The sequence below is a fragment of the Pipistrellus hanaki genome, assembly GCF_964339955.1.
Source record: "Pipistrellus hanaki genome assembly, chromosome: 5".
NCBI classification, from domain to species: domain Eukaryota; kingdom Metazoa; phylum Chordata; class Mammalia; order Chiroptera; family Vespertilionidae; genus Pipistrellus; species Pipistrellus hanaki.
In genome coordinates, this window is record NC_140507.1 from 993,471 (window position 1) to 1,018,573 (window position 25,103).

The window sequence follows — 25,103 nt, forward strand, 5'->3', positions numbered from 1 at the left end:
GCTGTGCTCACCTGCAGAGTGACTGCCCCCCTGGTCACAGCCACGCTGAGGATCCTGCCTCCAGTCAGTGCCTGCTCTCGGGAGTTCATAACCCGACTCGTAAGGAAAGAGATGCGCTGGAGCGCAATCATCCAGAGCTGCCACCCAGCACGCGGGACATTCTCTACAGACAGCAGTTAAAAAACACGTCACCACCCCCTGTCTCATGTGAACAGTGTGAGCGGAGATACGGAGAAGTGCGTCTTATTTGAGGAAGTTTATTGTTACATTGTTGCAATAATAGATGAGGCACCACTACCTCCTGCTCCTCCAACATCTCAATACAAAAGACAATAATCAAGGTGACAGTGAAATTAAGATAAAAAATTACAAAAGCCGAGGCTTCAGAAACAAGAAGGACTAGTCTATGTGTAGAAAGTTGTAAATGGTTTAGTTCAGCCTCACAAGTGTAACTTCTTCTCCGGTTAGGCGCCCTAGGACTTAGGGCAGCGCCAGGACGCCCTCCTCGGCTGGGACGCCCGGCCGGGCGAGGAGCCCACAGGGTGCGGGGCGGCCGAGCTGGCCGGGGTCGGCCTCCGGGCCCTCCCGCCCCGCTCAGCGCGGTCACGGTGCTCACACTCACACGAAAGTGATGAGCAAACGGCTCGGCCTGATGAGGCCTCTCCGAGCCCCATTTCCCGGCGGGGAGGACCAGCCCACTCCTCACACCCCTGACACCCGGCGCCCCGGCACAGAACCGCCTGCCTGAGTGCCCTGTGCCCTCCCCTCTAGGCCACAGCCTCGGCTCCTGGAGAGCCACAGGGGGCGGCACCCAATCAGCAACTTCTTTCTCATCCAGCCGGCCCTCAGCACACGCCCCGAGGGCTCGCACGCTGTGGTCTCCTCCTAAACAGGTACCGAGGTGACCCAGGAGCGGGCTCCTCCCTTCCCCCAGTCAGCCCTGCCGCAGACTCAGTGTGCCGGGCCTGCTGACAGGGAGCCCAGGGAGGCGCCACGGGACAGGGAGGGGCCCGGGCGGCCCGAGGACCAGGCCGGGGGGTGGCTAAGCCAGTGGCTTCTGGTGCTGGCGAGAGAGGAAGCTCTCTCCTCTCTCAAGTGCTAGGCGAACCCCCCCCCCACCCCCCACCCCGGACCGCAGGGAGGGCGCGGCGGCAGTGGAATGCATGCTCCGTACAGTGTGCACCTGCCGGCGGCCTCCACGGGCCCAGCACCCCGAGTGGGGAGCGCGTGCTGGTGGCATTCAGGAGGCAGAGCCTGGAAGGACCGGATGGAGGGCGGCCTGCGAAGGGACAGCCCTGGGAAGGGACGGCTGTAAGAGGCACTCGGTGGCGGCAGTCGGCGGGACCCAGGGTGTGCGGGTCGGGCTTCCTGAGGGTCAGTGTCTGCGGAGCACAGGCCGCCGGCTGGACTCGGCTGTGCTAACCCTGCGCTGCGCCCCCGCGGCCACCTGCAGGCGGCGGGTGTGACTGCGCGGGGGAGGGGTGGGGAAGGGGGGCAGGGCAGGGCGGGGCGGCCGGGAGGAATAAGCACCGCCCAGTGCTACGTGAGGGACGTGCCCTGTCCGTGCGACGGACAAGGTGGCAGGGAGGAGGCAGCGCCTGGGCACTAAGGCACAACACTCCAGGAGCCCCCCCCAGCCGGGGCTCCGGGACGTGGCACAGGAGTTTTCAAAGGCAACGCGCTCCCTCTGGGAGGGGCGCCGAGACCACCCCGCCTGCCTGGCACGGGGTCGCCCACACGCCACACGGGGCAGGGCTCTGCGTTAGCGGCAGGGAGACCTGCGGGTGGGCGGGAGCCGGGCAGGCCGGCGCTCGGTGCTGGTGTCAGAGCGCGCGGGCACACGGACACACACCGGGGCACGCAGGCGCGCACACGGCAGTGCCCCAGCCGCCGGCTCTCAGTAGTGTACCGCCCGATTCAGTAGCCATGGCGGCCCTCGCGGGCGCGCGGCCGGCGGGCGGAGGCCGGCCTCACTGCAGCATGATGTCCTTGAGGTTCTCCTGCAGGATGGTGTCCTTGACGGCGTGGAAGACGAAGCGGATGTTCTCGGTGTCGATGGCCGTGGTGAAGTGGTGGAACAGCGCCTTGCTGCGGTTGCGGCGCCGGCGGTCGAAGCACTGCACCAGGTAGTGCTGCACGTCCTCCAGCCGGTGCGGGTCGCCGCGGAAGTCGGGGAAGTGCTTGCTGATGGCGACGCTGCGCACCTTCTCCACCAGCAGGTCCGTCTTGTTGAGGAAGAGGATGATGGACACGTTGGCGAAGAGCTTGTTGTTGACGATGGTCTCGAAGATGTTCATGGACTCCAGCAGCCGGTTGGTGCGCCGGTCCTCCATGAGCACCTGGTCGTACTCGCTGGAGGACACCATGAACAGGATGGACGTGATCCCGTCGAAGCACTGGAACCACTTCTGGCGCTGGGACCGCTGGCCGCCCACGTCCACCATCTTGAAGGGGATCTTCTTGATCACGAAGTCGTGCTCCACGATGCCCTTGGTGGCCTTCCTGGCCAGCAGGATGTCCTGCTTGCTGGGGAAGTAGTTCTGCAAGACAGGGCGGAGCTCAGAGAGGGCGGGGAGATGGGAGGGGGCGGAGCTCAGAGAGGGCGGGGAGATGGGAGGGGGCGGAGCTCAGAGAGGGCGGGGAGATGGGAGGGGGCGGAGCTCAGAGAGGGCGGGGAGATGGGAGGGGGCGGAGCTCAGAGAGGGCGGGGAGATGGGAGGGGGCGGAGCTCAGAGAGGGCGGGGAGATGGGAGGGGGCGGAGCTCAGAGAGGGCGGGGAGATGGGAGGGGGCGGAGCTCAGAGAGGGCGGGGAGATGGGAGGGGGCGGAGCTCAGAGAGGGAAGGGGGATGGGAGGGGGCGGAGCTCAGAGAGGGAAGGGGGATGGGAGGGGGCGGAGCTCAGAGAGGGAAGGGGGATGGGAGGAGGCGGAGCTCAGAGAGGGAAGGGGGATGGGAGGGGGCGGAGCTCAGAGAGGGAAGGGGGATGGGAGGAGGCGGAGCTCAGAGAGGGAAGGGGGATGGGAGGGGGCGGAGCTCAGAGAGGGAAGGGGGATGGGAGGGGGCGGAGCTCAGAGAGGGAAGGGGGATGGGAGGGGGCGGAGCTCAGAGAGGGCGGGGAGATGGGAGGGGGCGGAGCTCAGAGAGGGCGGGGAGATGGGAGGGGGCGGAGCTCAGAGAGGGCGGGGAGATGGGAGGGGCGGAGCTCAGAGAGGGCGGGGAGATGGGAGGGGGCGGAGCTCAGAGAGGGCGGGGAGATGGGAGGGGGCGGAGCTCAGAGAGGGAAGGGGGATGGGAGGGGGCGGAGCTCAGAGAGGGAAGGGGGATGGGAGGGGGCGGAGCTCAGAGAGGGAAGGGGAATGGGAGGGGGCGGAGCTCAGAGAGGGAAGGGGGATGGGAGGGGGCGGAGCTCAGAGAGGGAAGGGGGATGGGAGGAAGCGGAGCTCAGAGAGGGAAGGGGGATGGGAGGGGGCGGAGCTCAGAGAGGGAAGGGGGATGGGAGGGGGCGGAGCTCAGAGAAGGAAGGGGGATGAAAAGGGGCGGAACTCAGAGAGGGAAGGGGGATGGGAGGAAGCGGAGCTCAGAGAGGGAAGGGGGATGGGAGGGGACGGAACTCAGAGAGGGAAGGGGAATGGGAGGAGGCGGAGCTCAGAGAGGGAAGGGGGATGGGAGGGGGCGGAGCTCAGAGAAGGAAGGGGGATGAAAAGGGGCGGAACTCAGAGAGGGAAGGGAGATGGGAGGGGGCGGAGCTCAGAGAGGAAGGGGAGATGGGAGGGGGCGGAGCTCAGAGAGGGAAGGGGGATGGGAGGGGACGGAACTCAGAGAGGGAAGGGGGATGGGAGGAGGCGGAGCTCAGAGAGGGAAGGGGGATGGGAGGGGGCGGAGCTGAGAGGGCGGGGAGATGGGAGGGGGCGGAGCTCAGAGAGGGAAGGGGGATGGGAGGGGACGGAACTCAGAGAGGGAAGGGGGATGGGAGGAGGCGGAGCTCAGAGAGGGAAGGGGGATGGGAGGAGGCGGAGCTCAGAGAGGGAAGGGGGATGGGAGGGGGCGGAGCTCAGAGAGGGAAGGGGGATGGGAGGGGGCGGAGCTCAGAGAGGGAAGGGGGATGGGAGGGGGCGGAGCTCAGAGAGGAAGAGGGATGGGAGGGGGCGGAGCTCAGAGAGGGAAGGGGGATGGGAGGGGGCGGAGCTCAGAGAGGGAAGGGGGATGGGAGGAGGCGGAGCTCAGAGAGGGAAGGGGGATGGGAGGAGGCGGAGCTCAGAGAGGGAAGGGGGATGGGAGGGGGCGGAGCTCAGAGAGGAAGAGGGATGGGAGGGGGCGGAGCTCAGAGAGGAAGGGGGATGGGAGGAGGCGGAACTCAGAGAGGGAAGGGGGATGGGAGGGGGCGGAGCTCAGAGAGGGAAGGGGGATGGGAGGGGGCGGAGCTCAGAGAGGAAGAGGGATGGGAGGGGGCGGAGCTCAGAGAGGGAAGGGGGATGGGAGGAGGCGGAACTCAGAGAGGGAAGGGGGATGGGAGGGGGCGGAGCTCAGAGAGGAAGGGGGATGGGAGGGGGCGGAGCTCAGAGAGGGTGGGGAGATGGGAGGGGGCGGGAGCAGGGAATGGACGGGTAGGAGAGACAGTCGAGGGGCTCGGAGAAGTCGAACCAAATACTGAGGGCCCGCTGCTGGTAGAAGCAGCGGTGCTGAAGTCTCAGAGCCCGAGCCACCCCTTTGCGACCTACGTGCCCCCACGTGGGTGCTCAGGCGCAGTCTCCCCAAAGCCAACCGGGACAGCAGCGCCTCAGGACCAGCCCCCCACGCGCAGGGCGGCCGGGACCTGCTGCAGGCGGAGGGAGACCAGGGCAGAGACCCCCAGCACGCTGGCAGGGGAAGCGGAGAGCCGGAGGGGGAGCGCAGGGGGAGGTCTGAGTGACCGGGCCGGCGTGGCCTGGCTGCGGGAGTGGCGGCACCCTTGGGGAAAGCCCGGCTGCCTGGCGGCTGGCTGGCATCAGCAATGGCGGAGTTTCCCAGGAGCCACAGGGCGGTGGTTCTGACTTCTGGAGTCTCACCTCAGAGCCGGGCTCTGATATCACTGAGGGACTAATATAACCACGGACCTGCTCCTGGGAGGGGGCGGGGCTGAGGCCACAAGACGGACCACAGGGATAACTGCTCCACCCGGGGTTCCACGGACTTCTTTTTAAGCAGCTCTCTTTTTGAAATTAATTAATTAGTTGTTGTTAATCCTCATCTGAGGATGTTTTTCCATTGATTTTTAGAGAGAGTGGAAGGAACAGGGATAGACATTGATTGGCTGCACCTGACCAGCATCGAACCTGGGACTGTCCGGAGCCGACCAGCCGGCTCCTCAGCTCTGCTGGCACCTGTGTGACTCCCACAGCACAGGGGTGGGGCGGAGGGATTCTGCAGGAACACCGCCTCCCATGGCGCCGCAGGCCTGGCGGCCTGTGAGCAGGAGTGGAGTCCCTCGGGGAACGGGTGACCCTCCTGAGCCCTTGCCCTCCGTCCTGCGTGGCCCGGCCGACGGCTCCTCAGTCCGCGGAGCCGAGCCGCCGAGCAGCTGTGCTCTCGGGAGCCTCGGGCGGGCGGGTGGGCCTGTACTCACCAGCTGGCCGATCCGGTCCAGGTTGTCCAGGAAGTACTTCACCGACTCCCCCTGTCAGGAGGACACAGTCAGAGCGCGTGCCAGCTGCGGGCCGGTGTGCCAGGCCCCACGGGCAGTGGCACTGGCGGGGGCTGAGGCACGGGAGGAGCGGTCAGTGACAGCCGCACACGTTTCCCTGAGAAGCAGGATGGCCGGAGGGCGGGCCCATAGGGATGGGCACTCTGAGCGGCCACGGAGCCCGACTCTCTCACCCCGGGCTCTCACCCCAGGCTCTCACCCCAGGCTCTCACCCCAGGCTCTCGCGGCCCAGGCTCTCTCACCCCAGGCTCTCACCCCAGGCTCTCGCGGCCCAGGCTCTCGCGGCCCAGGCTCTCGCGGCCCAGGCTCTCGCGGCCCAGGGCTCCGCTCCTTCACTGAGGCTCTGTGGGAGGCGGGCTGCCTTGGGAAAAGCAGCGGCACAACCCACACCCATGGCAGGGCCATCGAGACCTCGGAGAGACCGAAGGGAGGAGCGAGGTCACGGCCGGGGAAAGGAGCTGGAGGACAGCCCACCAGCTCGGAGGGATCCTCCCACTTGTCCCAGCGGCCCGGAGGAAGCACCCGTCCACTTCCTTTCCGGAAGGACCAGCTCCCATCCCACAGCGGAGGCCTCTGGCTGCCTGACTGTCTGAGGGCAGCACACGGAGCACGCTGATCAAAAGCAGCCCCCCCCCACGACCCCCTCCCCGACCCCCAGCGGCCTGGCCAGTGTGGAAGGCACCCACAGCTCCAGGGAGAAAGGCACCCCCCCTGCAGCTGCCTCCGTCACCTGACGCCGGCCCTCCCCTCCCACTCGGAGGGGAAAGCCAGGGTCTGGGATGGGGAGGCAGTGCGTCCGGCCCGCCCGCGTCTGCTGGCTGCTGTCCGTGTCCTTGCTTTGTCTCAGCCCCTGCTCTCCCACGTGGACAGGAGCGGACAGGAAACAGCTGTGAGGGAAGAGCTGTGGAGCCCCCTCCCCAACGTCCTCTCCCTCCCGCCTGCCTGCCCCCAGCCTTCGGCGCTCACAGACTGCGGCCTCCCACGGGCGGCGTGCGCTCAGCTGCCACCCACGCCAGAGGACCGACGGGCACTGGTCTCACCTCGGCGACTGTCCCCAGAGCAAAAGCACCCGCGTTCGCTGGCGGACAGACGGCACCGGAGCCCCCGCGACCACGTTCGCAGTGTCCAGGACCCCACCCATCCCTCCTGTGCGGAGAGCCGGGGAGCACTGTCCTCAGGAGAAAAGCCGGCAGCCGCCACTCAATCACCAGGTACCGGGTCACTGACAAAGCTCGAGGCAGCTGTCAGTTAGTTCACTGGGCAGAAACATGCTTCCCAGGGACAAAGACACAAAAACCTCCGCAGGTACACAGCGCGCCGCCCAGAGCTTGTGGGACTTCAATGTACAGAATCTAAAGGGAGAAATGGGTGGGCGAACTTACCAGACTGGAGATGAGCCAGAAAGAATGAGTGAGCTCTGACACGAGAATAACAGAAATGAAAAGATTCACACAGAGGACAGCAGCCTGGCCCCCGGAGACCACAGCAGAAGGTCTCACGCCGTAACTGGAACCCAACAGGATGGGAGAGCCGGCGGGAAGAATGGTTTTTGTATAAAAAACACCACTTTCCTAACTGGGTGAAAGAGGCACATTTACAGATTTCAAGAAGCTCACAAACTCCAAACACGCAAATGTGGAGAGAGCCGTGCTCAGGGCGCTCGCGCACGCGACGTGGGAACCTCACTGTCCCGTCTGCCGAGAGGCCGCGCCTCGCGAGGGCGGAGCTGAGCACGGACCCTCCCCCCTCCCCCGGATCCCTGAGAGCTGGCGGGCGGGCGGGGCCCCGCCACAGAGACAGGCAAGCCAGCGTCACGGCCTATGGGGCCAGAGATGTGGCTGAGCAACTGACACATGATGTCCAGCTTTCGGCAGGAAATCACAAGACACGCTGAAAGGCAGGAATCAGCGGGAAACAGGACCGTAATAAACTCCTCCAAAGAGGGACCGGCACAAAGCCGCGGACGGACGGCAGATGAGCCGTAGAAAGGCACTCCTTCACCAGCACTCAGGAGACGCCGCCTGGCGCACCGGCAGAGCCCGAGGCCTCCCGCCTGGGCCCGCGGCACGGCCCCCTCCCTCGGTGGTGGGTCGGAAGCCGGAAGCTCCGTGGGGGCAGCCGCTGCGTGTCACTCACTCATTCCACAGAGCAGCCCCTCCACACACACACACACACGCACACGCACGCACGCACGCACGCAGCACGCACGCAGCACCCACGCCCGAGTCACCACGCAGAGGTTAAAGCGGAGAGAATCAGAAAACACGGGCCATGCGAGCGGTCTGCAGCCAGACACGGCGGTGACAGCAGCCACGCGCACCGCACCCGAGGGAAGGAGGGGAGGAGGCCTCGGCATCCCGGCCACGGCCGGGGCCACCCGGGAGACCACGCTGAGCTGGCGCAGGGCACCGACACACGGTGGCGCTGTGAGACGTGGGGTGGGGTGTGCTGAGCACCTGAGACCCCTCGGAGACCCTCCAAACACAGCGGTGACCTCGAGACGCGTCCGAGGCGACCTGCAGCCTCTCAGGGCGCAGCGACTGCCCCCAGGGCGTTAACCTCCACGGAACCTGGGGCAGGCCCGGCACCCGCCCACGGGCACGCGTGTGGCTCCTCGGCACGGTCAGGGCTGACAGGCGGGGACACCCAGGAAGGGAACCCAGTGGCGAGCCCACGCCAGCGGGTGGCCGTGCAGGTGGCAGCCGAGAGGACCCGGGGAGGGGGGTGCGGGCAGGGTGACGGCTCGGGGCTTTTGAACAACTGACAGTTTGAGCCACGCTTCTCAAAGCCGGTGACAGGGCGCCCCTGCCCCTCCTCCCTCCTGCCACCGGGAAGCAGCAGGGGCTCCACCTGAGACCCGGACACACAGCAGTGACACCAGCACGCAGTCCTACAGGCTCAGCCACAACGGAGAGCCTGTGCTTTGGGGGAGGCGCTGAGTCCAGAGCACGGTCCACGGGCCGCTGTCCAGAGGGAAGCCCGCAAGCCAGGGGCCGGGAGCGTGTGGCCGGACCCTGTGGGTGCGGGCACCAGCCCTTGGCTGTTCTCTCCCGCCTCCCCGCGCTTCCTCGGGGACCAGGGGAACCGGGGGAACGAGGTGTGGGGTGCCTGAGCTCTGGGACCTGAGGGCGCGAGCTCACTTTACCCGCCACTCGGGCCGCCGCTCAGTAGTGCTGCCCCGTGTGGGCCCGTTTACCGTTTGTTCACTCCCCTCACCCGCCTGGACGAGGACCTGCCACAGGCCACGCCGGTCAGCCCCACAGCAGGACGCACACCTGTGGCCACGGCAAGGCCGAGGGTGCTCCAGCCTGGCAGGTCCATCAAGCACGGCACGTACCAGCAGGACACTGTCCCTTTAAGTCTTCCCACGCCTCCCTCCAGCCCGGTGCCCTTCCTCCAGCAGCATCTCCGGGAGTAAGTTAGCTGCCACCCCGCCCCCTCCAGGGCCGCCAGGCCTCGCCTGCAGGGCCCGGATGACAAAGGGCTGTCAGCCCCCGGCCCAGGTCCCTCCCCATAACAGTTGCTGGGGGCCTGCAGATGGGCTTCCTGCTCCGGCAGGGCAGCCGGGTCCTGGCACAGCCACGCTGCACGCAGGGACAGATGGTGGTTCTGGGTCCAGAACCACACAATTGAAACCAAGTCACAGGAGCACAGGCCTCAGCAGCCGCCCCTCTGCCGGCACCGGGACTCGCCGTGGGAGCCCTCTCCAGCCGCACAGCCGAGGGAAGGGAAGAGAAGGGCGTCTGCAGACGGCCACACAGTCCCAGCCCAGAAGCTGGGAGGTGGCCGGTCAGAGGCCCCCAGGCTGGGACACGGACAGAGGAGCTGTCTGGGACACGGACAGAGGACACGACAGGCCAGAAGAGGTGATGGTGAGGGCAGCTGCGTGGGGCAGCACTGAGGCCCACGCAGGGCAGGGTGCTTTTCACTGAGCGTGCCCAGTGACAGGAAGGGGTGACAGCACCCTGAGGTCCCCGGGCCTGTCTCCCATCATCACTTCTCTACGCTCCCAGCCCCGCACACATGCGTCCGCTCACACTCCTGGGACCCCCCTCTGCAGGCCGGGATCTGCTGACCGCCGCCCCGGGCACAGCTGCCCACAGGCTGGGAATGAGGTGTCAGCACTGGTACATGTGAGCATCAGCACTAGGACACTGCCCCCCGCTGGTGGACAGGTGGGGCCCTCTGCAGACCACAGTTCAATTCCTGCTCGCCGTCCCCATCTGCCATGCCAATGGGGACAGGACGTGGAGACTCTGGGCACGTCCAGCTGTCCGGCCACCCACAAACACCACACCCACACTCTCCCTCCTCCCCACGGCGGCCCACCCACCGCCAGCCGAGCCGCACGGAGCAGTGCGAAGCCAGCACGCTCTGGCGGAGGCTGAAAGCCGGCTGCACACGGTCGGTGCAGGAGGCATGATGGGGCCTCGCAGTGCCAGCTGGGACATGCCCCCACCAGGTTCCTGAAAGATGGCGGGGCCGTCAGCACAGACCACGCGCCAGGAGCAGCCTCTCCGTGGAGGTCCCGCCAGGTTGCGCCATGCGCCTGACTCGCTTTACCACATCCCCCCAACCTGTGCGCCATCCCGCCTCCCGGGGGGCAGCCACGGCCTGGGATCGACCTGCCTGAGGGCAGACCGCCGTGCAGCCCCGAAGGCCGCTCTCATGCCCACGTGCGGGGCAGCGGCCACCCTGCACGCGGACGGACCAGAGAGGCCACACGCCGGGGTCGGCTCCAGGATGGCAACCATCCCGAGGCGGCCTGGCTGCCGGGGGGGCCTGACCCACCCCCTCGCCGGGGAGAGCGGGGCCAAGGTCAGGGTGCTTCTCACTGGCTGCTCCCTGTCACCCCTCCCCCTCCTCAGGGCACAAGGGGGCAGGAGGCTCCGAGCTCTCCCTGTGCCAGGGCCTGAGCCAGGCAGCGCTGTGGCGGGCGCAGAGGGAGACCGCCACGGCGGGGAGTGGGGGGGCAGACGCGCATAAAGGGCGCTTGTGCTCAGACTCCGCCCTGGCTGCTGGCCTCCAGACACCGGCCCGACCTCCCGGAGGCCCCCCCTCCACCAGCGCCGAAGGAGGCTCTGCTGTGCGAGTGAGGGCTCAGAGCGGACACCGGCTGGGGGGCACCAGTGCCAGGCGCGGCCCAGCAGGAGCGGGGAGTGGGAAGGAGCCGAGCGCAGGCTGCCCCCGCCCGGGCGGTGTGTTTGCGTCTCCGGCGGAGAAGCAGGCCGCCGGCAGGGATCCTTCCTCTGGTCAACGCCCCTCCGCACGCCCCGCGGCCCGCGGCCCCTGTGCGGTCCTTGGGCGGGAGGAGCTCACACAGCGCCTCCGGTCTCAGTGCCGCCTCCGCTCCACGCGTGCTCAGGACACGCAGCACGGAGGGCTGGCGGGCCGGCCACCTGCGCTGAGTCACCCCTGGGCGAGCCAGGGCTGCAGGGGGCCTCGCTCACTGCTCTCCTCCCGAGAGCCACAGGGGCCAGCTGCCTCCGACCCCCAGAGCCACCGCGCCCGGACTGTGCGGGACGCCCTGTCCTCTTCTCTGCCGGGCACGGGCAGCCTCCTCCCTCCTGAGTGGGTCACACCGAGGGAGACGCTGCTGGCGGAGCGCCCAGCCCGCTGCCCCGGGAGCCGCCTCGGAGCCACACGGACGTGCCCGGAGCAGAGCACCCGCAGCCGGTGCCGGCCGGGACAGAGAGCACGTCTGAAAGGTGTCAGTGAACGGCCTCTCAGAGCAGCATGTTCCACCGTCTCCAGTGGAGACTTCGGGATGTTTCCCGGAGCGGGCTTTAGGCTCAGCAGACAGGAGTAAGCAGGGGGCTCCTTCACAAACCTGAGCTATCTGACCACATGCTGCACTACAGCCGGTAGGTGAAGCTCCTCTTCAAAAGGGAACATTCAGCCCAAACCGGTGTGGCTCAGTGGATAGAGCGTCGGCCTGCGGACTCAAAGGTCCCAGGTTCGATTCTGGTCAAGGGCATGTACCTTGGTTGCGGGCACATCCCCAGTAGGGGGTGTGCAGGAGGCAGCTGATCGATGTTGCTTTCTCATCGATATTTCTAACTCTCTATCCTTCTCCCTTCCTCTCTGTAAAAAAAAAAAAAAAAAAAAAAATTCAAAAGGGAACATTCACGCCAACCAGCGTGGCTCAGTGGCTGAGCGGTGACCCATGAACCAAGAGTTCGCTGGTTCAATTCCCGGTCAGGGCTGTGGGCTCAAACTCCAACAGAGGGCATGCAAGAGGCAGCCGACTGATGATTCTCTCTTACCACTGACGTTCCTATTTCTCTCTCCCTCTCCCTTCTCTGAAATCAATAAAATAATATATTTTTTAAAAAGGGAACATTCACTGAGAAGCATAGATTTATTTTTTTAAAATTGCCCTAACCCCAAACAGCATCCTGGTGATGGGCCTCAGTTGAGGCTGACATGAGCAACAATGGGGGTGGGGGGGGGGCAGTGAGACGCGGGGAGCTCCTTGGGTTCTAAGGACGCAGACCTGACCCATTCTCACCGCCCACCGCCTCGCTGATCTGAGCCACCACACTGTCACCTCGCTTACTGCAAAGCCGACCCCAGGCCTCCGTCTGTTCCTGACGCACTGTCCCAGGGACCCTAATGGATAAAACCAAACCTCCCCAGAGCCCAGCCTCTCCCCTGACCCACCCGAGAGCAGAAGGCCTGGCCGGCTCTGGCGCACTCTCAGCCCCACGACCACCGCGAAGGGGAGCCGACGTGGGAGCACCGAGCTCTGCTACGACCCTCTCGGCCACTCGCCGGCCCGGCCAGGCTGCCTGCCCACAGCCCCCCACTCCCTGCTCTCCTCTCCTCTCGGCACAGAATACACGTCACGGATGTGCACACCCCTCCCTGCTCACGTAGGTGCTGTCTCCCCGGCACAGACTTGTTTGTGTCGTTTGCCGCTCTTTCCCAGGATTGTGAGCACGCCGGACACATGGTGTCTGCTCCACAAATATGTGCTGAATGAATGGATTCCATGAAATTAAAGACATACAGGCGGAGCACAGCTGCGAGGTGTCGCCATGAGCATACGTGACACTTCACTGAGCGTCTGTCTGTATCTCCTCACTCCGAGGAGAGCGAGACTCACAAAACCCCGTGTGCCCCCAGGGATCCCCGAGGATCCATCACCCCGGGCAGCCTGCAGCGCGGGCAGCCGCTCTGGGAGGGCCACGTGACCGGCTCCGCGGTGAGCTTCGTGGCTGGCCGCGGTGCTCCAGGCCACCAGGCGGCGCCCTAGGAGGGGTGACTCTCCCCCGCACCTCCTGTCTGACGCACTCCGAGCACTGCCTGTGGCCGGAACCAGGCCGGGCCCTGGGAGGTCACTCACCCTGTCACCCAGGCTGTGGGCTCTGAGCTTCTCACGCGGAAAACAGTCACATGCAACCCTCTGTGACTGCCTCATGGCACACCCTCCCCAGCACACGCTCTACCTGCCGCCAGCAGCAGCCACCACTCTTTCTAAGTCAGAGTCTCTGGAATGTTCCAGACTGCACCCCATGAAGCATCGATGAAGCACTGCCCTCACCACCCTCCCCGGGGTCCGCTGTTTTCTCTAGGCTACACCCGCAGATTGCCATTTAAAAAATATATATATATTTTATTGATTTTTTATAGAGAGGAAGGGAGAGAGATAGAGAACTAGAAACGTCAATGAGAGAGAAACACTGATGAGAGTCATCCATCAGCTGCCTCTTGCATACTCCCTACTGGGGATGTGCCCGCAACCCAGATACATGCCCTTGACCGGAATCGAACCTGGGACCTTTCAGTCTGCAGACAGACCTCTACCACTGAGCCAAACTGGTTTCAACAGATGGCCGTATTTTAGGAAGTCGTCTTTATGGAGAAGAGGGAGATTCCGGCCACAGCCAGGTGGCCTGGGTGAGACTCAGGGTGAGGAGGCGGCGGACTAGTAGCGGCCCTCAGGACAGCGGAAGAGTTACGTCCCACCAGCCCGGGAACATGACTGTCCTTTGCCAGCAGGCTGCTGCGTCCGGTCTCCCCCATCCACCAGCTACCCCCGCACTGCCAGCAGCTGGAGACAGCTAGAGAGCGGCCGCCTCCTAGCACCATGCTCTTTGTTTTCCGGGGCCTCCAGGGACTTACAGAAAGATGCTGTCACTGCTACCACCCTGCCCCCATCCAGCCCGTCCCCATCCAGCCCTGCCCCCAGTGTCTCGAAGGTTTGGGAAGAGTTTTCAAAACTGGATGAAAACAGTAGCAGCAAAAGCACAGATGCGTTTCAAAGGCAGCAAGGCTAACTGCGCTGGCCTGCTGGGAGGGCCCTGGCCTGCTGGGGGGGGGGGGGGCCTGGCCTGCTGGGGGGGGGCCTGGCCTGCTGGGGGGGGGCCTGGCCTGCTGGGAGGGCCCTGGCCTGCTGGGGGGGGGGGCCTGGCCTGCTGGGAGGGCCCTGGCCTGCTGGGGGGGGGGGCCTGGCCTGCTGGGAGGGCCCTGGCCTGCTGGGGGGGGGGGCCTGGCCTTCTGGGGGGGGGCCTGGCCTGCTGGGGGGGGGGCCTGGCCTGCTGGGAGGGCCCTGGCCTGCTGGGGGGGGCCCTGGCCTGCTGGGGGAGGGCCCTGGCCTGCTGGGAGGGCCCTGGCCTGCTGGGGGGGGGCCTGGCCTGCTAGAGGGGCAGGAGCAGCGACCTGAGGAGCGGGAGCTGCATGCAGCACCTGGCAGGTGCCTCGGGAATGCAAAGGGGCAGGCAGTAACCCCCCACCCCGCCGCCCTGAGCAGGCCTGTGGTGTGTGGCCCCAAAAGAGCCCACGTGCACTGGGCGAGGGTGGGAGGAGGGTCAGGCCTGGGCGGTGCACGTGGCATCCGAGGGCTCTGACGCCCGGGTGGCAGCGCGTGTTAGGAGCCAGGCCACCAACCCCAGGGCCCCTCCGCAGTTAGCACACCGCGCAGCCAGCTTCAGGCCAACCCCCGGGCTGCCCACTCCTCGGTCCTGAGGAGGCAGCAGCAGCTGCCCATGACGGGCACCTCTCCTCCACGCCGACAAGGCAGCCCGCACGGCCGGCCTTCCTCCACTCGGGACTCCGCAGCCTCGATTCCTGTGAACACGCACTGACAGCAGTGTCACTGGACTCCAGGTGTGAAGACACTGCTCTGAGCAGAAACGTCCTCTCTGGGAGCTCCGGCTCCAGAGCCCCAGGACGAAGCCTCGAGAAAGCACAGGCCGCCCCTGGCCACAGAGCGGAGGATGAGAACGGGCTCGCGGACACCGAGCAGCGAAGCCAGCGGCCGAGGCGCACCTGGGCCATGTCATCCCACGCCTGAGCAAGCGGCAACAGAGGGCAGGTGAGAGGCTGCCAGCTGAGCTCCGGGGTCACCGCCCCAGCCCACAGGGACGGAGCTGCTCCCGGAGCGATGGGCTGCAGAGCCGGACAGAGTGGACGCCCTGCCGCGGGCACTGCTGCTCCGGTTGGGGCCCCTGGCAGAGCCGGGCGGGGAGTACGCCCGCTCCACCACTAGGCAGTTCGGCACCTGGTGTCTCCCCAGCTGCTCGAGGTCCAATACTGAAGACGACGAGGCTCTAGACCAGCGGTCGCCAATGGGTGGCCCTCGAGGTCCTAAAGGTTGGCGACTCTGCCCGAGACAACAAGCAAAAGCTGTGCAAAGCCCAGGAGCAGTGACACTTGAGGTCCAGTCTCAAACCACTCCGCCCGTGTCCAAGCTCTCTGTGTCCGGCCCGCGCCTCCCTCAGCGCACCCTGCACACCGGCAGTGATTTCTGGAAACCTGCGATCGGATCTGCCGCCTGGTGTTTCAGCACCTCCAGGCTCTCTGCTCAGAACTCCAATTGCCCAGCATGGCGCCCTGCCACAGTCCCCGCGCTGCACGCCAGCTCAGGTGGCATAGGGACGGAGGGTTCCCAGGCCTCCCCACACTTCCCACGGGCTCCTGGCCGCCCTGCGGTGCCCTCCTGCTCCCGCCGCTGTGCTCTGTGCGGCCTGCCCGCCTCTCCAGGGAGCACTCACATTTCCGTGACTCTAAGTGACGAGAACACGCGTCTTGAAAGGTTCAGGCTTAAAGCGAAGGGGAAGATGCTGAGCAGAACCTGCTGCAGGAGCAGGTGAGCAGTGTGTCCCAGGCCCTACCCCGCCAGCGGGCACGGTCCCAGGGGCATCACCCCACCACAGACAGACCCAAACCCGACCTCCGAGTGACCTCTCTCACCCTTCGGAGCCCTCCCAGCCTACAGGCCCGGCTGAGCCCGCGTCATCCGCTCCCCGGACACCGAGGCCACGCGGTGCCCGCTGGGTGCCGGGCGAGCTGTGGGGGAAGGCAGCCTCACCTGCCTGTGCCTGTGCGGAACCCAAGGACATGGCCCCAGGTCACCACCCCGAGGACCCCCGCCCCCGCCGGCCCACTCACCAGCTGGAACTCGCTCCTGCGGCTGAAGGCCTCCCGGATGCCCGAGTCCCCCCAGAGGGCGCTCAGGGCGGGCACGTACAGCTGGAAGGTGGCGGGCTCCACGGGCAGCCCGGCCTTGTTCTCGAAGGCCATGAGGAACATGCCGTGCTTCTCGTTCTCCGAGTGCTGCCACGGGATGCCCAGCTTGTCCCGCGCGTCCACCAGGACCTTGGAGCCCTGCGGAGAGGAGAGGAGAGGAGGAGTGAGCTGCAGAGGCCAGACCGCCACAGCAGGACCCCGCTGTCCGCTGCCACCCACCGGCCTCGGGCGCGGGTGCCGTACCCCGGGGACACGCTGTGCCTGCAGTCACACTCCAGGCGGCGTGTGCCCTTGGCTGCCCCTCACCGGGGGAAGACGTGGCCACCCCGAGCAGAGCCAGCACTGAACTGGCACGGCAGGAGGCCACAGCGGGTGGAGCGGGGGGCACTCCCCGGGGCCACTCCCTGCCGGCGCCTGCCCGCCCCACGCACAGCAGGAGGGCTGCCGGGACCCCAGGGAAGCGGCGATGCCCAGTGGCAGCAGCGCGTCAGGCCTGTCGCGAGGGGACAGGCAGAGAGGTGCTCCGCGCTCCTGTCCCGGCCCATCCCCTGGGGCCTCCATCCCCCACTGTCTCTGACGACATCTCAACAGACCCCCCACCCAGAACCCCAGAAAGAGGCCTCCTGGCTGAGGCCGCTGCTCCGGACCCCCCAACCCCCGCCCTGCCCCGCAGCTCACAGCGCACAGTCAGACCACCAGACTCTTCACACGAGAGGTTAGCCTCCGGCGCCCAGCCTCACTCACACGTCACCCGGACCCTCTGCTTCGGCCGCTCGGTTCCCGCCCGGGGATGGAGGCGGGAGCCACACCGACGGGAAGGGGGCCCTTCCCCAAGGCTGCCCCGCCCGGAACGCCAGGCCGCCACCGCTCACTTGCCACGTAGTCTCCTCACTGGAGGGCAGCGGCATCCAGGAAAAGATGTCTCTTCTGTCCTTTACAGTTCTTGGCGGGGAACCTGAGCATCCACACCGGCCCGGTGGTTCCTGCTGGGGTCTGCGCCCACGCCCCTCCGGCCCGCTTCCTGTCAGCGAGAGCCTGGCTCCGGAGCGGAGCGGACAGTGGTACCACCGTCACCATCACCGCGCAGAGCCGCCGCCGCCGCGCGCGATGGCACAGCGGGCACGACAGGAGAGCCCCTTCCCGATCACTGCCCACAGACCCATTCCTCACAGAAAGCCCAGGGAGGGAGGTGAGGGCCGAGGACGGCTGACTGCCCTGCGAACAGCCTGGGGCCAGCTCAGTAGGGAGGGCTGTTCCCACGGCGACACGTGTCACCCGGTCCCCAAACACACAGCCAAGCCCGAGCCCGCGGTGACTTCATCTCACGACTATGCGGCACCCGGAACTGGCCGAGCACACATTTGTAAGACAGTCTGTAAGCAGGACTCACACTCCCAGTCACGGAACGGGTTCCCTGTCGGCTGGGGACGTAGATTTTGGGGGCGTTTCTGGTTTTACTGGACGGACACCAAAAATCGCAAACGCTGTGCCCTCACTCCCCAATGCACTGTGTTAATTCCACTCTGTCAGAGCCGGTCTTCCCGGATGAGCTGCCCTCAGAGAGCGCCGATAGGCGGGGGCGGGCGCCTGAGGCCTGCTCCGGAGCCTGGAGGGACACCGAGGAAGCGGGCCGGGTGTGCCCTCGGACAGCGGGTTCTGCTGAGACCCGAGGGGGTGGCTGGCCGCCGGCCCGGCCCAGATGGAGACCTGCGCCAGGAGCCACACAGCAGGTCCTGGGTCCTATGCAGAGGCCGCACGCAACGCGATATAGGAGAGCAGCCGCGGACAGAGGGTCCCCAAGCTCGAGGGCAGGCCTGCTGGCCTCCTGATCCCCCCCCCCCCATTCCTCTCGGGAACAAGGCCTCGCCTCCTCCCATGGACCGGCTGCTCCTCACCAGTCCCTCCTGGGGGCCGCCCACCTGCAGCCTGCGGGGAAGGGGCCTGCTCGGCCAGCTCCCCACGCTTCACCTGCAGGCGTGGGCCTGGCATGTCATGGGAAACCAAGGCTCGGAGGTCGCGAACACGCCATCTCTCACAGGCCTTGAGCTTCCACCAAGGTGTGGAACGGGCAGATGCAGGGATCCCAAAGGCGGTTTGAGACGCTCCAGTCGCATGTCACCGCCGTCACACTGCGCCCGCCCCAGAAAACACTGCTCGGTGCCCACCGCCTCCGGCTGGCTCCACCTCGGCCGCGGGAGGCGCAGTACCGTGCCAAGGTCACCGTGAGCCGGACGTGGCTCAGGACCTCGGAGTGCCTGTGTTAACCACACTTCCCGCACCTCGCTGGTGTGTGGGGGACAGAGCAGGGGCAGGGGGCTGGCTCAGAGCAGGCATGGACTTCCGAAGGAGATCTGAACTGAGCCGGAGGACACACATTTCCGGTTCTTTCTAGAATGCGTTTTAAAATAATTAGATCTAGGAGCAGGGACATGCCGAACGCCTGGTGAACTCAGCGGAGATGAGATCAGACCCTGCTTTACAAACAGCGAACGCCTTCCCTCACCACGGTCGGAGCAGCGTGGCTGAGACCTCGCCCCGGGGCTGTGGGTGGCGGGGCGGGCCAGTCCCCACTGAGATGTGTTAGAAACACACAGTGCACTGCAAAGACTTAGCACGAAAAATAAATGGAAGCATTTTCAACTTTTAAATATGATTATGTGTTGAAATTATAATATTGTGGATATTTTGCATTATTAAAATGCGTCATTTTACTTATTTCTTTTACCTTTCTCAGTGTGGGCAATTCAAAATACGTGTTTTTTTTCAATGATTTGAGAGAGAGAAGAAGGGAGAGGGATAGAGAGATAGAAAGGAACATCCATGACACACAAACATCCAGTGGCTGCCTCCTACTGGGGATTGAGCCTGCAACACGGGCAAGTGCCCTGACTGGGGATCGAACCCACAACCTCTTGGTTCATGGGTCAATGCTCCACCACTGAGCCGGGCTTATTGTGGGTCAAGTATGTACGAGGTTCACTTTACATTTCAGTTGGACTGCACCGCTGTTCGGGAACATTTCTTAACACGTTGAGTGCCATGTCAGTCACTGGTGACTGACACTATACTTTCCGTCTGGAAATATACAATTTATATTCTTCTATCATATTCTTCTATTAATAAATTTTAAATAATTTGGAGATCATAAAAGAATGGACCTAAATATTACTTGTCACAAAAAAAAATGTTTAATGGATCTTATTAAAACACCGTGTACACGAATGGCTGTCCTGGGCAGGTTTCACAGAACGTTAAAATTGTTTTGTCAACTTTCTGGCAATATCTCGTCCAAATCGTGCTGCATCCTCTTCATAGCATTTTTTTACAATGTCTTCGAACTTCCAGTTTCTGTTGCAGTTTGTGACGAGAAATTTGAGGTACATTTACAGTACTGCTACTTGAGATTTCTTTGTCCCAACAATTAGTTAGATGGATAGCTAATTTCCCCCGAAATTCTGTGATGCTCATATTCTTCTTGCTAATCTTTTTAAATAAAATATGAGCATTGGGGCCGAAACCGGTTTGGCTCAGTGGTAGAGCGTCGGTCTGCAGACTGAAAGGTCCTGGGTTCGATTCCGGTCAAGGGCATGTACATTGGTTTCGGGCACATCCCCAGTAGGGGGTGTGCAAGAGGCAGCTGGTCGATGTTTCTAGATCTCTATCTCTCTCCATTCCTCTCTGTGAAAAATCAATAAAATATATTTTTAAAAAATGAGCATTGGGAACAGCAGTATTTAGTAGGAGCTCAAAGGCTAGCTTTTTATTCCATAATTATAGGCACTCATTTGATCAGATATATCAACTGCTGCTTTTCCTGTATTATAATCCACTACAATTTTTGGTTTCAAGTAGTGACCTGATCTATTTTCAACATTCACCATCTCTGACCTATGTTTTGTTGGAAGAACTAAGATGTCCTGCTTATTTTCCATTTTAAAACTGTTATTCCTTTTTGTTCTCTTTTCTTTTTTAATATATTTTATTGACTTTTTACAGAGAGGAAGGGAAAGGGATAGAGAGCTAGAAACATTGATGAGAGAGAAAATCAACCAGCTGCCTCCTGCACACCCCCTACTGGGGATGTGCCCGCAACCAAGGTACATGCCCTTGCCCGGAATCGAACCTGGGACCTTTCAGTCCGCAGGCCGACGCTCTATCCACTGAGCCAAACCGGTCCTGGCGCAAAACACTATTTTTTACTGTAGGAAGTAGAGGAAACGATACAGAGAAGCGAATGAGCCTCGCAAACATCGCTGCTGGAGGGAACTGGTGTTAACAGCTGAGAACGTTGTCTCTTTCCCTGCGATGACAGTTCACACTCACGTTCCTCCGCGTTGGGTCCAGGTGGCGGCACGGAGGGCGCAGCCCGCTGCGTTAGCCCCGGCCGCAGTGAGCACGATGCCCGACGATGCCCGACGATGCCCCGCGCCGCACAGGGCGCCACGCCTGCTCCGTGCCACGGATCTGCACGGCTCCCTCCCTTCCCCTTCTCACCCGGCCCACCCGCCCAGCGTGTCAGCCTGGGTCTGTTCTCAAAAACAGCGCTATCTAGAGAGAACATCTGAGATCTGAGATGTGCTGGTCTCGCTCCCGATGGAATCTGTGACATTTACCTTTCGCGTGCTCAGGCTCTGGTTGGCCACCAGCACGTCCCACCTGGATTCCTGCAAAGCTTCTCGCTGCTCTCCTCACGTCAGCTCTTGTCCCCTCCGGTCATTCTCAAACCAGCCACCATCGCATTCCTCTGCAAGCCCCACCGACCCTCTCTCATGAGGGTAGGTGCTCCGGTCTCCACGGAGGCCCTCTGCCCCGACCCCGCACCCAGCCCGCGGCCCCTGCCCCCGCTGCCCTCCTCATCTCCTGCCTGCCCTGGGCCAGGGCCTCCCTGCGTCTGCCCGGGGCCTGCCCTGCTGGCTCCTGGTGCCTGAAACCAGCTGCCAGGATCCCCATGCCCCCGTCCCTCATCCACAGCCGCCACGCAAAGGTCAGCCTCAGCGAGGGCCTGCGTGGCGCCTGAGCGCCCCCGGCCTCCGCCCCAGCTCCGCGCAGCCTGACTCGTCCTCGCTCTGTCCCCGGGAACGGGAGGCCCGAGGGTGGCTCCGGGTCTGGCTTGTTCTCCCCGCAGCCCCAGGCCTGCACGGCACGTGACCTACTCAGGGACAAGGGGCCTGGGTCTCGGTCCCTCGGGGGCGGCCCAGGGACCACCCTCTCCTTCTGCCTCTCAGGCTGCAGTGAGGATTCCTGACAGCAGAGGTGGGACCACGACAGTCTGATCTGCTTGGTGCCACCACGGAACCACCGGACAAAGCCGACACCACCATCGCCCACGGCTTCCCACGGAAACCACGGCTTCCCACGGAGACCACGGCTTCCCACGAAACCACGGCTTCCCGCGGAAACCACGGCTTCCCACGAAAACCACGGCTTCCCACGGAAACCACGGCTTCCCACGGAGACCACGGCTTCCCACGGAGACCACGCTTCCCACGGAGACCACGGATTCCCACGAAACCACGGCTTCCCGCGGAAACCACGGCTTCCCACGGAAACCACGGCTTCCCACGGAGACAACGGCTTCCCACGGAAACCACGGCTTTCCACGGAGACCACGGCTTCCCACGGAGACCACGCTTCCCACGGAACCTTGGCCACACACGCACACACACCGTCAGCGAGGCCGCAGGGGAGAGGAAAGACAGGGACCTGCAAAGGCGGCAGACAAGCCGGCCCCCACGCAGGGTCTGTGCCTCCACCGAAGGCCCTGCCTCGGAGACGCCCCTCGAGGGCCCCACCGTGCCCGACCTCACACTCCCCGGGCCCCAGGTCGGTCAGAGATTATAAGCAGCCATCCTTCAGGAGCACAGCACCCGCCTCTACTGCAGCCTGAAGTCACCCGCACTCCTGTGGTTGTTCCTCCCGCATCCCAACCACCGCGCCGCCTGACACATCCCAACCACCGCGCCGCCTGACACATCGCAGGGGCTTTGCTGGAGCCGGAGGGGCCAGCGCCCGGCCCAGGCGGCCTCCTCCCTCCATGTACGACGCAGTTACCCCGCAGTTACCCGGGGACGGGAGGCAGAGGGAGAGGCAGCTGCTGCTATAAAAAGGCGCTTATCTCAGGAAGTCTCGGCCCCAAGGACAAGTGTGGGCTGAGGACAGTGCCTCTGAGCCAGCCAAGGTCTCCCAGCTGAGGTCAGAACTCGGCTGGTTTGGGGGGCTGGGGGGAGTGCTGGGAGGGAGCAGGACGGGGGGGAACGGGGGGCACAGCAGAGAAGAAAGGAGAACGAGGGAGGTGGCGCTGATCCTCTGGGCTGGGTCAGCTACAGAAACCTCTGCCGCTGAGGAGCACAGGGCGAGCACCCGCCTCTGCAGCGCCCTGAAGTCACCCGCCCCGTGACTGTTCCTCCCGCATCGACCGCCGCCGCCGGACACAGCGCAAGCACCACCCCTCCACCAGCGCCCGGAGCGCCCGGAGCGGCATCGAGGCAAACCTGGACCTCAAAGCGGCCTGTGTTCGGTCGGCTGGACGCCCAGTTACCGAGGAGATGGAGCTTCGGAAGCGTCTGTGAGCACAGGGCAGCGCTGCACCCCCGGTGATGGCGGCAGGCGGCGGTGCGCCGCGGGGACACGCAGCCGCCGCCGAGAGAGGCGCTGAGGGCTCCTCCGGAGACGGAGCCGGCTCCCTCCTCCCACCCGCGGAAGGTCACTGCCCGCCCCCACATTCACTTATGGTTCTTAAAGACACGTTTTCATTGACTTTTTAGAGGAGAGGAGAGGAAGAGAGAGAAACATCAATGAGAGAGGAACATCATTGGTGTCTGCCACAGGCACACCCCTCCTGGGGATGGAGCCGGGCATGTGCCCTGACCAGGAATCATGGGCGGACAACCACTGAGCCACACCAGCCGGGTACCACCGATGTATGTTTTATACTCAATGCACGCTTGTTCCTGGCATTCTCTCCTCGGCGCCACGGTGTGAGGGGCACTGCCCTGCCAGGGAAAGGCTTCACACCGCTCACACTGCACCCAGCTCCCCAAACCGCCTCCCATCCCATCGCCAGCTCCCACACTGCACCCAGCTCCCCAAACCGCCTCTCACCCCATCGCCTCTGGGGGGCACGCTGGATTCTCTTACCCCAGCGGTGGGGGTACACCTCATGTCCTTTCTCCTGTGTCTGACGGGCTGGAGTGCCCCGCACGGCCGGCGTCACCGATAGGCACTGGCGCCCCGGGCTGCAGCCGGGAGTGGGAATGACTGCGCCGGGAACCGCCAGCTCACGCCGGCCCCACGCCGGCTCTCACTCGCGGGTGTCTGTGGCTGAGTGAGGGTGCTTCCTCTTTTATATAAAATGAGCAGCCCTGCCGGAGCCGGCTTGTCTTGGTGGATAGGGCGTCGGCTGTGGACTGAAGTCACCTGCACTCCTGTATCAGGTTTGATACAGACCAAGGGCACAGGCCCGGGTTGCAAGTTCGATCCCCAGTGGGGGGCGTGCAGGAGCAGCCGATCAATGATTCCATCTCATCACTGATGTTTCTATCTCTCTCCCTCTTCCTTCCTCTCTGAAATAAAAAAAAATATATTAAAAAAACAAAAGAACACGAGTAGCCCTGCGCAGGAGTCTGTGCACCAGGAGGTCACTGCTGCCCTCCTGCAGCTCTGTGCGCTGCCCCTCCCCCATAGCTGGCCGCCCTGCCCCGTCTGTCCTGTAGCTCTTCACTGCCTGCTTGTGGTCTGGTCTCTGCACCATTGGTTGTTATGCTTCAGGTGTAACGGATAATTAGCATATTCCTCGGCATTTAGAGTACATTAGGAGGATACGTTAAAGGGCAGGATCAATACCAAAACCATTTGGGAATAAAAGCCATAATTAAAGAAACAATCACCTGAGTCTAAATTCACAAAAGCAATATACAAGGAAAATGACTATCCATGTATATTTATTATAATATATTGCTAATAAAAACACGGGGCAAAGTTCTTTTTTTAGAAGACTTAATTCAAGATTTAAGTCTTTTCATCTACTTCAAAAACACACTTAAAACATTTTCCTTTTACCCAATAATTTAAGAATGCCATTTAAAAACATGAGTGAGGGGGTGGGGAGGGGCAATGAGGGGATAAAGATACATATGTAATGCCTTAATCAATAAAGAAAAAAAAATAAAGTAACAGGATGTTGCAGCCATTCCCAAATAAAGCACTATCTAAAAAAGATCACTTAAAAAAATAAAAACACGAGTGAGAGCCCAGCCGGCGTGGCTCAGTGGTTGAGTGTAGAGCTAAGAATTAGAAGGTCATGGTCAAGGACACAGGCCTGGGTTGTGGGCCCGATCCCCAGTAGGGGGCGTGCAGGAAACAGCAGATCAATGATTCTCATCATTGATGTTCCTCTCTCCCCCTCTCTCTTCCTCTCTGAAATCAATAACAATATATGTTATAAGTATAAATATAAATATAAATAAAAATAAAACAGAAGTGAGGTGAGGAGGGCGCCCTCGGGAAGGGGCTGCTGCAGCGGGCACAGGAGAGGGAGCTGGCACGAGGGCTTCCCTTGAAGTTACCGAGAATTAAGAAACAAGACCCATTTCCAATTAAGAAATACGCTGAAGACGCCGTGGCCGCCCAGCAAATATCGACACACCCTCAGAACACTCAGGACCACAAAACCCCGAGCACGCCGCAGACCACAGTGAAGTCACAGCCCTACAAGTCCCCGTGGGACACCGTGACTCAGGGGGTGCCGCAGGGAGAGGGTCTCGGGGTCGCTGTGACCATGACACCCACTGCAGGCTCTCGCACTGTGACGCCACGACCGCCACGCAGCGCCGAGGCACGCCCAGGCGGAAAACGCATTAAAACGAGACCCCCACCCTGCTCCCCAGACGCAGGCCCCGGAGGCCGCGGCTCCTGCCCTCCTCCCGGTGTCACACAGGCCCGGGCCACGCT

At 63.4% G+C, this 25,103-nt stretch overlaps 1 protein-coding gene across 1 annotated transcript in view; it reads right to left on the minus strand.

Annotated features, from left to right (window-relative positions):
• Positions 1-241: 241 nt before the first annotated feature.
• The window catches only part of GNA12 (G protein subunit alpha 12), a 37,006-nt gene continuing 12,144 nt past the window's right edge, over positions 242-25,103 (minus strand). The window contains exons 2-4 of the mRNA XM_084886192.1: positions 16,077-16,292; positions 5,604-5,654; positions 242-2,540 (exon numbers count right to left, since the gene is read on the minus strand). Coding sequence (XP_084742318.1) covers positions 1,971-2,540; positions 5,604-5,654; positions 16,077-16,292 — 837 coding nt within the window. The 3' untranslated portion in view covers positions 242-1,970. The remainder of the gene's footprint in view (positions 2,541-5,603; positions 5,655-16,076; positions 16,293-25,103) is intronic.